At 49.3% G+C, this 14778-nt stretch overlaps 3 protein-coding genes across 3 annotated transcripts; 1 reads left to right on the forward strand and 2 right to left on the reverse strand.

The window, feature by feature from the left end:
- Positions 1-1924: 1924 nt before the first annotated feature.
- On the reverse strand, positions 1925-2880 carry N7446_012589 (PAP/25A-associated; the record flags this gene model as incomplete). The annotated part of the gene is made up of 3 exons (XM_058521331.1): positions 1925-1973; positions 2165-2433; positions 2833-2880. The coding sequence occupies 3 exons, from the start codon at positions 2878-2880 to the stop codon at positions 1925-1927; spliced, it is 366 nt and encodes a 121-aa protein (XP_058366697.1).
- A 197-nt stretch (positions 2881-3077) lies between these two features.
- Positions 3078-6357, forward strand: N7446_012590 (lysophospholipase family protein; the record flags this gene model as incomplete). The annotated part of the gene is made up of 4 exons (XM_058521332.1): positions 3078-3126; positions 3270-3942; positions 3993-5082; positions 6253-6357. The coding sequence occupies 4 exons, from the start codon at positions 3078-3080 to the stop codon at positions 6355-6357; spliced, it is 1917 nt and encodes a 638-aa protein (XP_058366698.1).
- A 2475-nt stretch (positions 6358-8832) lies between these two features.
- N7446_012591 (ATP-dependent DNA helicase PIF1) lies at positions 8833-10527 on the reverse strand (the record flags this gene model as incomplete). Its single annotated transcript, XM_058521333.1, has 1 exon — positions 8833-10527. One exon carries the CDS (start codon positions 10525-10527, stop codon positions 8833-8835), a length of 1695 nt encoding a protein of 564 aa, XP_058366699.1.
- Between the last annotated feature and the right edge of the window lie 4251 nt (positions 10528-14778).

Here is a 14778-nt window from a genome sequence, read left to right on the forward strand (position 1 = left end):
TGCATTGCCACGCCTCAGAATAAGCTCATTGTCGATTTGAAGGGTGAAGTCGCCGCCACATTGGGACAAAAGTGTTGTATTCATGGTATTGGTAAAGACAGTGTCCAGATTCACAGGGCCAGTGAATGGCCACTTCATTTCAGTTGTACCCGGGCTGCCGGCAAAACTATACGTGTTCTTCTCGTACGCTGTCATGCCCTCCTGAAGATAGACATGGCCATGGAAGTCGCCGCTGAAGATATCATTGTCAATTAACTACTCCATACCACGAGGGAATCTTGTGCTTGCCAAGTGAGTGAGCATACCGAAGGACGTTGATTTGTCTTGAGGCACTTGTGCGGAGACCAACTACAATGTGGCAACGCGCATGATCACCACCCTTGTCCTTTTCTATGGCAGCCAACATGTATCAGCAATGCGGAAAAATGAATAGTGTCAGTCAATTTACCAAGCTCAGCCTTTAGCCCTTGGACCGTAACATTGAAGGAATTAGTGGCCGGCTCAAACACTCCAGTCAAACTTCCTTGAGGACAGCCTGAACCTTTGTACGTGACACTGGTGACCTCGAGCCCGGCCACCCGAGGCTGCATCAGGCTAGCAGCAACGGAGACGCTAGGGCCAAGCCCTGCACAAAGAAGGAGAAATTTACAAAACAGCATCCTTGCCAGCGAAAGAGTCGAAAGAGCTTGGAATGTTTCGCATATGAGAACGTTGGTAGTTTGACCACCAATGGCCGATGGGCGGCCTTGGAGTATTTATGGCGGAGACATGCTCGCCGAGATGTCAGAGCGGAAATTAAATAAAATGAAATGGGGAACTACTCGGACACACCGAGACTATTAACCAAGCTTACTATTTCAAAGCGCATTTGACCCTCCAAATATTCACTTTAGGACCCACTACCGAGTCTTTCTTTTGATACTGGCCCGGGGCGATGGCGAATAATTTTGGCCGTTCCGACCCGCATCTCCGTGGGGCCGTTATCTGATTCTCCGCTAGCAGGTAAATTCCGGCAAAGCTCATCTCCTTGCTTGCTACTATAACCTTGCCAGGCACTTAAGAGTTCATTTTGTTGAGGTACCTCACGGTAGGCTGCCCACCTGCGCTTATAAATACCTGTACTGAGAACCTTCTTATTTATGCTCACCACAGTCTCAGAAGGTTCTTCCAGGAAGTACATCATGTTTTCTCAATTTTACTTTCTTTTGTTGGCTCTGCCATTCGGGCAAGCTATATCAGCTGTAGAAACAAAGGCTTGGAAGTGAAAAATACCTCGTTTCCACCAAATTTTAGGTCTTCGGAGTCAATATCTCTTTTTGATACCGCAGGGGCTGAGCGAAACTAACGCGGTTTGTTAGCGGAAAATCAACCGGAAAGCGCAAGACACACATCACATTGCTATCTTCCAGATTACGGGTCTTTTCTGACTGCATAATGCACTGCCCAGAGGCCGCACTCCCCACCGTTAGCTTGCTAGGAATGGTCAGCGGTGGAGGGGGCCAGTTGAACAACGGGTCTACTCTGTTGCATTACTGTATAACCTCGATACTCATGTCTATGATCTCTCCAGCAAGCCACCTGTGGTATTTACAGTTTCTGTTTACTTCAGGAATGGAAACCGTTGGACGAATTTTCCAATTCTTGCTAAGCAGTCCCGGACATTTATCGCCGGTCGCATTTTCGGCATCACGACTAACACGCCTCGCCTAGCAATTGGCGTGGATGACGTATATTTTATTCCAAATCTCGGCAGCATTGCGACACCTCCGGTGGTTCCTACCTCTTCAGTGGGAGAGCAGAAGCAAGCAGATAGATGGAACAATCGCATCAACCCACTGACTCCGATGAAGATGCCTCAGAGGCTGATATCCGTCTCTGATTCACAAGATCTAGACGAAGGTCATCAGGCTGCTCAAAATTCAATTTACTTCAGCCACCACTGGCCCTTGCGGGGGTTGACTAGCTTCGTTTCGCTAAAATATTCATCAGAAATGTCTTCTGGCTCGGCTCTCGTGCCCTTCGACTTTGATCGCGCATTATTGATGGGCCTTTGCGCCGGGGGTGCGGGAGGGCTTATAGGCAGCGGCCGAGCGGGCAGCGGCGGGAACCGGAATGGACCCTGCCAATATGATAAGGTTCCGGCGGCGTTGGAGGCACTCCGTACCTAGCAAACCTGTTTTCTGTCATGAAGACCCAGCGAAGTTGATTGCGCTGTTCAGGGTATTTTTCAAAGTTCGTTGCAATGATTGGTCCCAGAATGCTCTTGTTGGGGCCTTGGACGAGTGCGAGGTATTCCATAAGATTCTTTAAAGTGGTATGGGCACTAGCGTAGGTACGAAGAATCAGGTTGATCTCGCTCGTGCCGCCTAGAATGTCGTCGTCGATATTGTTTGGATCTTCAATAGTGACATGATCGGGGTTCCCAAAATTTATCTGTTGTGTTTCACAAGTCAGCTAGTGCACAGACATCTCCACTGTCCTAGCCACAGCACAGCCAACACAGACTGAAATGAGCCTGAGCCCACTTTTAGGCACTACTGTTATGCTGGCTTACTGTTATGCCAGCATAACATCGATATTTGAGGCCGCCTCATCCAATAATAGCATTGAAAATGCAGATGCCTGGCAATGGGTGTATCGAATGCCTGTGCTTCACGGCTTAGCCGAATCCACTGATAGTTAGTTAGTTACACTGCATGTCCTGTTCAGGCACTTCGTGTTCGTATCAGACTCCCACACCGACGATCACGGCTGTGGCTGTTCCAACTTCAGCCTAGGGCCCAGCGTCCAGAGTGCATCTCACCTCAGCCCTGCGCCTCAGGATATGCACACCGCTAGGGATACCAAGAATGTCATAACGGAAGCCTCGGGCTCCGACATTTGATGTCACTGCAACACCAGCTCGCAGTCCACTTGCTGCACCATGATTCGCGATCCCGGGAATCTAATCTGAACTATAAGCTATGCTGAACATGCCGAACTGCTTCCCTTGGCTGGGCATCCGGCGTCCCCGGTTCATAAGTATCCCCCTATCCCTTCAATCCTCTTGATTTCTCGCTGTGCGATTTGTGAGAGCCATGAAGACTTCCGCGCTGATCAGTTCGGTTGCGCTGGGCTTTTTGCCTAGTAAGTATTTTCTTTCCCTCGGTCGCGTTTTCCAGTCCTCCCTTTTATCACGCGTGGAGACCTCCGTGATGAGCGTCAATAATTTCAATATGACTTCAAACAAAACAATACGCGATCGTATAGCTAATCCGCTTCTTCCGCAGACGCAATCGCTGCCCCGGGCGGATTCAACCCCAATGATATCACCTTTGCAGTCGCGCAACGAGCCCTACCCGACGCGCCCGATGGATACACCCCTAGCAAAGTGAGCTGCCCAGCAAGCCGACCGACAATGCGCAGAGCAGCGAATCTCTCAACGAACGAGACATCATGGCTCGAAGGCCGCCGCAATAAGACGCTGTCGGCGATGAAGGATTTCTTCGGACATGTGACAGTCGGCGATTACGACGTTGTCGGGTACCTTAACAACCACGCCAACAATGTTTCGGCCCTGCCTAATGTTGGAATTGCCGTTTCGGGTGGTGGTTACCGTGCGCTCATGAACGGCGCCGGTGCTGTTAAGGCTTTTGATAGCCGCACTGAGAATGCTTCGACTAGTGGTCATCTGGGTGGTTTGCTGCAGTCTTCTACCTATATTGCTGGTCTCAGTGGCGGTAGTTGGTTGCTTGGGTCGATTTATATTAATAACTTCAGTACCATTGCTAATCTGCAGACGCACGAGAGTGGTGCTGTTTGGCAGTTTGGAAAATCCATTCTCGAGGGTCCTGATACTGGTGGTATTCAGCTTTTGGATTCAGCTAGTTATTATAAGGATTTGGCAGAGGCTGTTAATGGGAAGAGGGATGCAGGCTTTGATGCTTCTATCACTGATATCTGGTATGGTCTTTCGTGTCCACTGTTTTTGTTCCTGTTCTAACTTGAAATAGGGGCCGTGCTCTCTCCTATCAGATGTTCAATGCGAGCAACGGAGGTATCGACTACACCTGGTCTTCCATCGCCGACACCACGGATTTCCAGGATGGAAACTATCCTATGCCGCTGGTTGTTGCGGATGGCCGCAACCCCGGTGAGCGTGTGGTTGGAAGCAACTCCACCGTCTATGAGTTCAGCCCGTGGGAGTTCGGTACATTCGACCCCACTGTCTTCGGTTTCATCCCTCTAAAGTACCTCGGCTCCCGTTTCGAGGGTGGCTCGCTTCCTAGCAACGAGACCTGTATTAGCGGCTACGACAGCGCCGGTTTCATCATTGGAACCTCCTCTACTCTCTTCAACCAGTTCATCCTCCAGATTAACACTACCTCGCTCCCCAGCTTCTTGAAGAACGTCTTCACCGACATTCTCACCAAGCTCGACCAATCCGATAATGATATCGCGTCATACGACCCCAACCCCTTCTACCAGTACAACAACGACACTTCCCCGTACGCCCAGCAGGAAATCTTGGACCTGGTCGACGGCGGCGAGGATCTACAGAACATCCCCCTCCATCCCCTCATTCAGCCTGAGCGCCACGTCGATGTCATCTTCGCCGTTGATTCGTCCGCCGACACAACCTATTCCTGGCCCAATGGTACCGCTCTCGTAGCCACCTACGAGCGCAGCCTGAACAGCACCGGCATCGGCAACGGCACAGCCTTCCCTTCGATCCCCGACCAGAACACCTTCGTCAATCTAGGCTTGAACACTCGCCCGACCTTCTTCGGCTGCGACAGCTCCAACCTGACCGGAACCGCGCCCATTGTTGTCTACATCCCGAACTCCCCTTACTCCACTCAATCCAACGTCTCTACCTTCCAGCTGAGCACTGAAGACGACCAGCGTGATGCAATAATTCTCAATGGTTATGAGGTTGCTACCATGGCCAATAGCACTCGCGATGGCAACTGGACGTCTTGTGTTGGCTGTGCTATTCTCAGCCGCTCCTTCGGGCGTACTGGCACTACCCTCCCTGATATCTGTAACCAGTGTTTCGACCGCTACTGTTGGAACGGCACTGTCAACTCTACCGTACCCAACGTCTATGAGCCTGTTAATTATAGGGGATCGGTGATTCAACACCCCTTTGCGTAACGTAATTCACTACCGAGCCGGCCACACCACCGAACCGGCCACCCAACCTAAAACACGCGTCAATTAATTAGACTCTCTTTCTTCAACCACCTACCATGCCACCAATTCATACTCAATCCTCTCGAAATTTAGTAGAGCAGGAGGGTAGGATCTTATTAGCTATACAGGCTAGTCAGAAGCAAGAAATTGGCGCTGTTCGTGCAGCAGCACGTGTATTTGATGTGCCTGAATCGACACTCCGTACGAGCCTTAAGGGTTCTACGAATCGCGCTGAAACTCGCGCAAATAGTCATAAATTGACTGAAATTGAGGAGGAATCTCTTAAAAATGGATTCTCTCTATGGACTCTCGCGGAGCACCCCCTCGGCCTTCTATTGTACAAAGAATGGCAAATTTACTACTCGCGGCGCGTGGATCTACCCCGACTATTTCGGTCGGTCACAATTGGGTTACAAATTTCGTGAAAAGGCGTCCGGAGCTATCGAGTCGCTTTTCGAGGCAATATGATTATCAGCGCGCTAAATGTGAAGACCCAAAAATCATTTACGAATGGTTTAACTTTGTCCAAAAAAACGATACTTCAATACGGCATCGACCCCCGACGATATCTATAACTTCGACGAGACTGGATTCGCAATGGGCTTAATTGCGACCGCGAAGATCGTTACAGGGCTGAATACTACGGTCGGCGAGCACTTTTACAGTCCGGAAATCCCGCGTGGGTGACTACAATTGAGTGTATAAATGCTTCGGGCTGGGCGCTTCCTCCGTGCGTGATTTTAAGGGCAAAGTCTATATCGAATCTTGGTTCGATGGCCTCCCGGAGGATGGGCGCTTCGAGGTTAGTCCTAACGGGTGGACCTCTGACGGAATTGGGCTTCGTTGGCTCGAAAAGCTCTTTATTCCGTCTACTTCTTCACGGACGAAAGGGAAGTATAGACTTTTGATACTCGACGGCCACGGAAGTCGCTGCTGAGACATGGGCAGGAGGAGACTGTGAACGAGAAACTCCGACAAGGGCTCACAGATTCGTGTCGAGTCAAAAAACTTTTGGACCTGACGGCGACGGGAGCCAATCTGAACCGGGTGGCTGGCAAATTAACGTGGAGGGGTTAGAGGTCACGACATCTAGGCCCCTCGGCAAGCTGCCGTAATTCGCCGTGGCAGGCAGCTGTTCTCTCACGCAGTGCTTCAGGTCAGGCAAAGACCAACCAGCGTTGACAATGCTGAGATACAGTAGGGTTGGGGTAATAAGTCCCCGGTCTAGGCTTGCCACCAATTTCCCATCGAGTGCAAAGATAGGATGTCCGAACACTAGGAGGCGGTCGTCGTTCGTGGCAGTTCCCGAAGTCCCGAAGGAAGCTGACTTGGCCCGAATAGAATGCGGGGGGCTGGTTAGTGTTCAAATATGCCAAGCTTCGGATGGGATCCACGGAGATAGTGTGGAAACTCTGATGGACTAACCCACTATGGACGGTTGATACTAATTAGTATTAAAGGATCCGAAAGACTTCTAAAGAAAAGGTCTGCCTAGAGGCCTTGTCCATGTACTTTCTGGAGTACAATGTCCCTTCATGATTAAGGCCTAGTACTTTCTCTTGCCCCGTGAAGAACTCGTCAAAGCATGGTCTCTACCTCTTTGTACCGTCTCTGGCTATATAGTGGGAGACCAGTCTGATAAAAGAATATATTAGGTGCTTTATTGCCAAAAGCTGTTTCTTGTGAGATGTCAGTACCTTTTGATTTTAGCCCAGCTCTTGCACTTTCTGTTCACGGAATGATGCTATTCTATAAATTCAGTTTTCACCTCGCGCAAAGATACAAAGCGGAATCAGTTGCTGTTCTGTTCACTGGTGTCGCTAATGCTGCAAAGTTGCTGTGCACCGAACATATATTTACTAGTAAGCAACCTCAGTGAATGAGCAACGTCCTCTCGTACATCTGGTTGAGTTTTCGCTGGCTATTTACGAAGGGAGTTGAGAAGCCCTAGCACCCTTCTGCCCGTACCAATGATAGTGGTGTGATGCCGTACTCATCCTTTAAGTCCGCCCTAACATCACTTCGCTCAACTAGTAGCTTCACCACTTCTTCATGTCCACACACAGCTGCCAGTAACAGCGGCGTCCAACCATCGTTGTCCTCCGAGTCCGCCTTAACATCATTTTGCTCAACGAGTAGCTTCACCACTTCTTTATGTCCACCCTCAGCAGCATGCGACAGTGGCGTCCGACCATCGTTTTCCTCCGAGTCCGCATTAACATCATTTCGCTCAACCAGTAGCTTCACCACTTCTTCATGACCGCAAAGGGCTGCCAGTGACAGCGGCGTCAGACCGTAACTATCCTCCGAGTCCGCCTTAACATCATTTCGCTCCACCAGTAGCTTCACCACCTTTGCATGTCCACCCTCAGCAGCGTGCGACAGTGGGGTCCGACCATCGTCATCCTTCAAGTCCACCTTAACATAATCTCGCTAAACCAGTAGCTTCACCACTTCTTCATATCCGCACCCAGCTGCGTACAATAGTGGTGTTCGACCATTCTTGTTCTTCGGGTCCACTTGAGTACTATTCTTCGCTAGTAGCAGCTCTTTCAGTCTGCGCTCAGCTTCTTCTGCGAGAAGGTGTAAGACTGTGTTCCCTTTTTCATCCTGAACAGAAGTGTGTCGGAACGTCAAGACTCGGGCGAGGTCAGGAACGGCGCGTAAGAGTGATAATTGGTCACGAGGGTTGAGATTCTCCGCCGTGAGGAGAATGATCTCTCTCGGGAGATAAGCACGATCTTTTGGCGTTCTCATCGTCTAGCGCATGAGAGATACGGAAAGATAATAAAAACCCACAGCAGTCTGGTCTTCTTCTTGCCACGCTTAGAGACGTTGCTAGCCTCGAATGCTGTTTGGGGAAGAATGTGGTTGTTAGCAGATGTTCGGGATAACGTACTTAGGGACGGGCTCTGCTTGAACTTGTCAGCATTGTCAGTCCTCCAAAGCAAAGCGAGAGTGGATGTGAAACGCCAGCAGCGGACCTTGCCTTTTCCTAGTGCAAAGTTGACAAGCTTTCTCGAAGCCTTTTTAGGGTTGGAACCTCGTGGAAAGATCAGCCCGCGGGAGAGCATCCGAATTCTGCGGCCGCATTACCCGTGGTTCGGATGGAAAGGCTGCATGACTGGTCTAACAACGGCAGAAGCGGGTCATCAGTAGCTGGTGGGCCCTACAGGGAGTTCATGCTTGAACGACAATCAGATCGTCTTCAGCCGATAAGTCGTCGTGGCATAGGATCTCTACCGCCTAGCCTGAACATGTATCAAGGGTTTGAGCCTTGTCTGAAGGATCAAATACAATTATGGTTCTCACAAGCAGTGAGAAGTGCACCTTCTTCAGACAACAGCGCCGTGAGGCATTGGCAGCCCATTTTAGTATGTTATGGTCTTGTCTCCGCCTGATGAGCGAAACTAACTCGCGTCAGATGACTGACTTGGCCTTGTCGTCGCTCCCGGCCAAGTCTGGCTACAGCCATCGGCTGGGTATGGATACGCTTGGTCGGAGACGGAATCCAAGAAAAGCCTGTTGCAGTGCTACCGTGGAGCTAAAGCAAGATTCAAAACATGGGGGCGTAATCTCCTTCACTAAATCTGCGATCACATGATAAAAATGCCAAGGATCGATATCCGCCAATTAAACAATGATTTGTTTCACTATTCATTTGAAGTACATTGTCGCTGGGTGTTTGCATCTTCCCCAAGTCCGTGGCATACTGCGCATATTACGACGGTGCTTAACTTCCTCCACCAAAGTACGGTTAATCTGGTTAGATGCTATGAATCTTTCCACAAACTTCTCATTTCCTTTCGCCACTTGATCCTCAAAAATTTCTATCGCTTCCTGCATCACTGTTCTGAATTCTGCGACCTGGATTTCCAGAGGTACAGCCTCTTGGTCATCCTCCTCATCCTGCTCCGACTCACTTCCTGAGGAGTCTAATGGTGACGCGAGGGTGGTGTCTTGCATTTCGATGTTTCCATGCAACTTCCGAGTGCGGAGTCCCTCTCTCGACGCAAACTCAGGTAGCAGAACCAATCGTTCATCTTTCCAGAAAGGATAGACCGTCTGACGACTAACAGTTTCAAAAAAGTCCGGACTAGGTGACTCAAAACAATGAACAATGTGTTTGCAGATAAGGAAGCGACTGTGCAGGAAGGATTTGCATGAACAAACCCAGTTGACCGGACTTGTGTGGTATTCCTTCAACTTGTCGGGGTCGACGGTTTTAGAGGCCTCTCTTCGCCACTGCTTCTTAAATGCCTCTCTCCATCGAGCTTTGAATATGCGGAACTGCCCACTGGAAATAGCTTTCATTCGATGGATAGCATCTGGGAGAACTCGCGATGCCAAGACCCACACCACCAGGTCAACTCGCGGCCGATTGAATCGATGAAGATAGTCGTGCTTCAGTGTTCGCCAATGCGACTCCACGATCATTGTTGTCTTCACCACCGGGATCTCAGTAGAGTCAGCAGCCCGTGCCCACAACTTCCACTGGTTAGGGCAGTACCAGTTGACATACAGATAAGCCCAAAGCCGGTAATACCCTCGGGCCTTACACCAGGTATGTATCTCTGCCGCACATTTACGATGCAAAGTTGTCGAGCACTTGTAAGTGCCGTTAGAATCAGGGATAAGAGGATGGAGGTTAAAATATCGGCAGAAAATCTCCAGAACCGTGTCACGGTCCTCCTTCGTGGCGGGCTCAAGTCTCCCCATTTCACTGATTTTCTCACCCTTTGACGGGCATGAGCAATCGCCAAATCTATGGCTCACCGGTCGGCGGACCGGTAGCGAACCCCAGCAGATCTCCAAGTCTGGAATCAGCTTTTGAGCCTCCTCGGGCCGGTAATGATTTTGGGTGTTGGTGCTTTTGGACGAATTGAGTTTCGTACCTACGGCCCGCTTGACATGCCAGTAGCAAAGCTGAACTTTGACCCCAGGCCATACGGTGGTGACCGCTGCAAGTTCGGAAGGATCCTTATCAACCGCGACGCATCTCGGATTGAATCCGAAAATTTTCAGTCGCTCCAGAAATTGTTGAATAATGTATGTCATCGCCCCAGGATCCGCACGGACGGGTTTCCCCTCGGCTAAATTGGCCTGCGGGGGCTTTAGCAGCTCGACCAGACAATATGCAAGCGGAACACCGGTACCTTCAACTTCAGCTAATACCGCGAATAGATCCATCCCGCCACTGTTAGTTCCAAATGTCGAGTCCATCACCAATTGTGGGGCTGTATTGCGAAGCTTCTGGATAGGTTCGGACGCGAAAAACCCCAATGCCCTCAGGTTTCCTGCCGTGAAGATATCGTGGTGATCGCGATAGTGACTGTTTTCAGAAAGAAGCATGGTAGCCGAAATGAAGGGGTCTAGGTCTCGCTGCCAGATTTCCGCGTTCGCGTTCTGCCAGAGATAGTAGACTTGATGTCTAGTCACTGGTTTTCCGGAATCTGTCGAATCTCGCGGTATATTTCGGATGGAGTTTTGGTCGATACAAGTGAATTGATAAGGTCTTGCACAACTGGTGAAAGTTCGATGTCCTCATAAGGTGCATGCCATTGGTGATGGATCGAAAGGGACATGGTTCGATTTTGTAAGCATGGCCGTATAGTGAGCTTGCTTTGGCATGGAAATCGCGTCATACGGCGGCCATCCCGCTGCTTCCCGACCTCTACCATAGGTCGATAGCTTTTAGCACGCATCAGATCCTGAGAGCAGTGGTACTGGTATGTGCAACTTTGGAAATTCGTTCCCATGTGGGTGAACCGGAATCCCCCTCGTTTCCAAATCAAGTCCGTGAGATCGCGCATAGCCCCGTTCATCTCGGATCTAGGATATGTGCCACGGTCGACATCGTGTTCACTCCCTCCTACAGTTTCTGTGACACGTACAGAGCCAAACTGGACTGGCAGAGTATCTAAATCGAACAGGTAATTCCCGTTCAATACCGGGGGGTGGTTCTGAGGCAAACGGGTTAGTATCGCGTCAATAAACCCGGACTTCTCGGTCCTTGGTTCTGGATTTCCTTGCCCGTGTTTTCCAATTGTGAAGAAGCTGAGCAAAATTGCCCCAATCGTCAAACTCCAGAGAACGTTTCTGGCTATGACGCCTGCAAGTTTTGTTCCGTTTCCCTTTCTTGGTGGCTTCAAATTCATCTGCAGCATAGAATTTTGCGCATTTGCTGCAAAGGACTTTGTTTACAGCACTTTCTTGAGGGTCCATGGTGGAGGAGGATGACAACAACAATAGTGTAACTAGTTAGTCATGAAATATTGCGTGTGTAAACAGAAACCAAAACGGGAAAGGTTGCGTTGGTGACTAATCTAAAGTACATCACATGATCGCAGATTTAGTGAAGGAGATTACGCCCCCATATTCATATTACGTCTCTCGGTTTGATTCGGTTTGAGTCGTTTCTCGAAGCATAACGCCTAGTAAAAATTAATGGCCCTTCTCAGCTTTAATTGGTCTTAGTAACAGATAGTCTAAGTGCCAATGATAAACCGTATTTAGAGTATTCTATAGCCATCAATGACTTTACGGCTCGGAAGGTGGCTAGAAGCGTGGAATTTCCTTAGAATATATCGGCCCTAAAGTCTTGCGTGATTTTTGGACCTTACAAGATATGGCCGTGACGGTGTTGATACTCCTCATCGGCTAAGGCCTTCAAGTCTCATCCATTAGCGTCTTAAGAACGCAAGCCCTGAAGTCTTGCGTGATAAGTGAAAGCCTAAAAAATGGCCATGCGGAGCATCACGGAATCCTGTGTATTCAGCAGGGTACCTAGTAGTGGTCTCCCTTTATTCTCAGTACCTATCAGCCATCAAACCACTCAGCTAAGAAGTTGTCGTAATTTCCATGTCTAGCATAGTAGTGTTACGGACCAACCAGGCACCAACCGGTCTGGGGACCGCAACTTACTGATGGGCCACCGAGAGCCAACCGATTTATCTGTCAGATCACGTGATCATGCTCAGTGAGCATGAGCATGATTTACCCTGAGCGGACCCACCCGGCAGACTTTATCCCGTACATATGTGGCTATATGTGATGGAAAACCTCTGCGCGCCAAAGGAGCCACTTTCGGCTTACCGCCCGTGTACCTTCGCATGTTGGACCCAAACCGCGAAGTAATCACCACGTGACCGTGACTCCTGCGTCGACTCCAGGAGTATACACGGGAGTATACGGTGACTCCCTGATCTACCCCAGGGGTATATCAGAGAGTAGGAAGAACTCAAGATATATAAGGACACTCATTCATGTATCTAGTTTAGTTCTTCGTGTTCAATCATCCATTGTTACTTGTGTCTACTGTTCAGAACCTTTGGTGACTCGTACAACTTGATTATAACTTGACAACACTACGAATAGACCCGTACTCCGGTATAGGTTAGTTCGGCGCTCTACCTGGCATCGCTCCTCGATACCCTCAAAAGGACTTAGCCCGTATAAGGCCTGTTAGGCGACGGTACAGTTGAGAGACAGATCGTTGACGTTGGAAGCAAGGAAGCATTCAGGCAAGTATAACCCTAGTGAACTTCTAACATAGCGACGACCCGTTAGTCGTGCGTAACAAGTAGGAATGATAGCGCAGATTCAGATTAACAGTACTTTAGCCTTCTGATTTTAGGGTTCTTGTGGAATTTTCTTTCTTTCGGGTTACAGTAAAATCTCGCTGTAACGAGCATTGATATAACAGGATCCTCTACATGTCTGAATTCTCTACATGTCTGAATTATTCTCCGATAGAAATTACGGGATCGCTGAATACAACGAGTCTCGTTAATTTTAGCTGGCTCCCCATATAAATCTCCTTACGCCAAGGGGATTTTGTATGCACGAAGAAGTAGAGTGCACACAATGAGGTATGATTAGGTTCTTTAAAATTGTGTGTCTATTTACTCACCTATTTCCTAGGCCTAGATATGACGAGGATTTACTGTACCAATAACGACGTTTCCAATTATAGATAGTATAAGATATGCCCAAGAAATAATTAGGTGCCATGGCAATATTCTTACTTTAACAGCTTCAAGTAAATAGCCGACCCTGGCTGCTGGGGCCTGGTCTGGGTCGCGGTGTGGTGGGGGTCGGTTGCGTATTATGGGTCCTTCTGTGGATTTCAATGGGCACTGTGCCCTCTTTACTTCTCTCTGGCCGAGACGCTGTTTGTTTTTGTCTTAGTTTGAGAGTTGTCTCCAAGCATTGAACTAAATAGGAAGTGATAAACTGTGTATCTCTTTATATCTGCCACCGATAAGAAGTACTTAAATGTATGTCAAGGCATAAGGCGGTAGAATTTGTAACCCAATGACAGACAGACCGGGATAGATATATGACAAACTAAAGGAGCGGTCAAATACCGCTATGGCCTTTTGGGATAGGCTTGTTCATCGTTCACCCAATTTCCCCTAGTATTTGTATGGTATTCGGGCTAAATTCGGATACGGTGTCATAACACGCCAGAGCACGGACAGTAGACTCCAGAGATCGCTGAACCGATCTACACACCTTCAATCAATCATCAGATTCTATTGGACATGTGCAGTACTAGCCAGTACATTAATTCCTCATCCTGACAGTTATGAGCCCGGTTGCCAGACTGTCTGAGAGATATTAGACGACCTTGCACTGTATCTTGCAGTCTACGAACCCCCTGAAGCGCTCGGTCGGATACCCCTGAACGACAGTCACCTCTTGTGAGCTCTTACGTTCAGCGCACGAAGATCCGCACCAAAGAAAAGCCGCCTTTGGAATCGACATAAGAGGAGAATCTGAGTATCTGAGCTACATCTTGTGCGAAGATGTCCGATATCACGAGGGAAGATCTGATGCAGGTCCCGCTTGACCAAAAGCTTCAATCAGAAGCGCAGTGGAGGGTCTGGATAGGCCATATCAAGTCAGCGGCTGTTGCAGAAGATGTATGGGACTACCTTGATCCGGAGAAGGCGGATGACGAGGTCCTGCAGGTGCCTAAGGCTCAGGAAGAGCCCTCGATACCACGGGATAACCGCCAACGGGAGAGAGATATCATGGAGCTAGATGATGCCGAACTCAAGAGATATACGTTCGCCGTTCAAGCGTATGATCGCCGCGACCAGCGCCGGCAGAGGCTATTGAAGACTATGTCACGGTTGAATAACCTCATCACCCGCTCGTTAGCTACGGAACACCACTATCTTGTTGTGGGAGAGGACTCACCGCGGAAGAAGCTAATAAAGTTATCTGAAACGTTTAAACCAAAGCCTCAAAGCCGCCAGCAACAACTTCGCCGAGCTTGGAGAGAAATGATTAGACAGAAGCCTCAAGGCGACACTAACCACTGGTTAACTCAGTGGGTTAGCCTATTTGAAGAGGGCAAGATCGCAGGCATACCCGACTGCTCCAACGGAGATCACTTCGCGATTCGAGATTTCTTGGACGCCATTCAATCAGTTGATGACACTTGGTGCACAGCCTGGCGCGAAAGGCTCGCAGATCAAGAGAAATCTGTCACGTTTCATGAGGTTATTGCTAGCTACCGTAGCCGCCGGGGGGATCTAGCGATCTCTAGCGGACGGAAGCAGCCAAAGATAGCTCTTGCTTCTTTGAACGGTG

This window comes from Penicillium canescens (genome assembly GCF_028828765.1).
Source record: "Penicillium canescens strain IBT 15451 chromosome Unknown utg000010l_segment0_segment0, whole genome shotgun sequence".
NCBI lineage: Eukaryota > Fungi > Ascomycota > Eurotiomycetes > Eurotiales > Aspergillaceae > Penicillium > Penicillium canescens.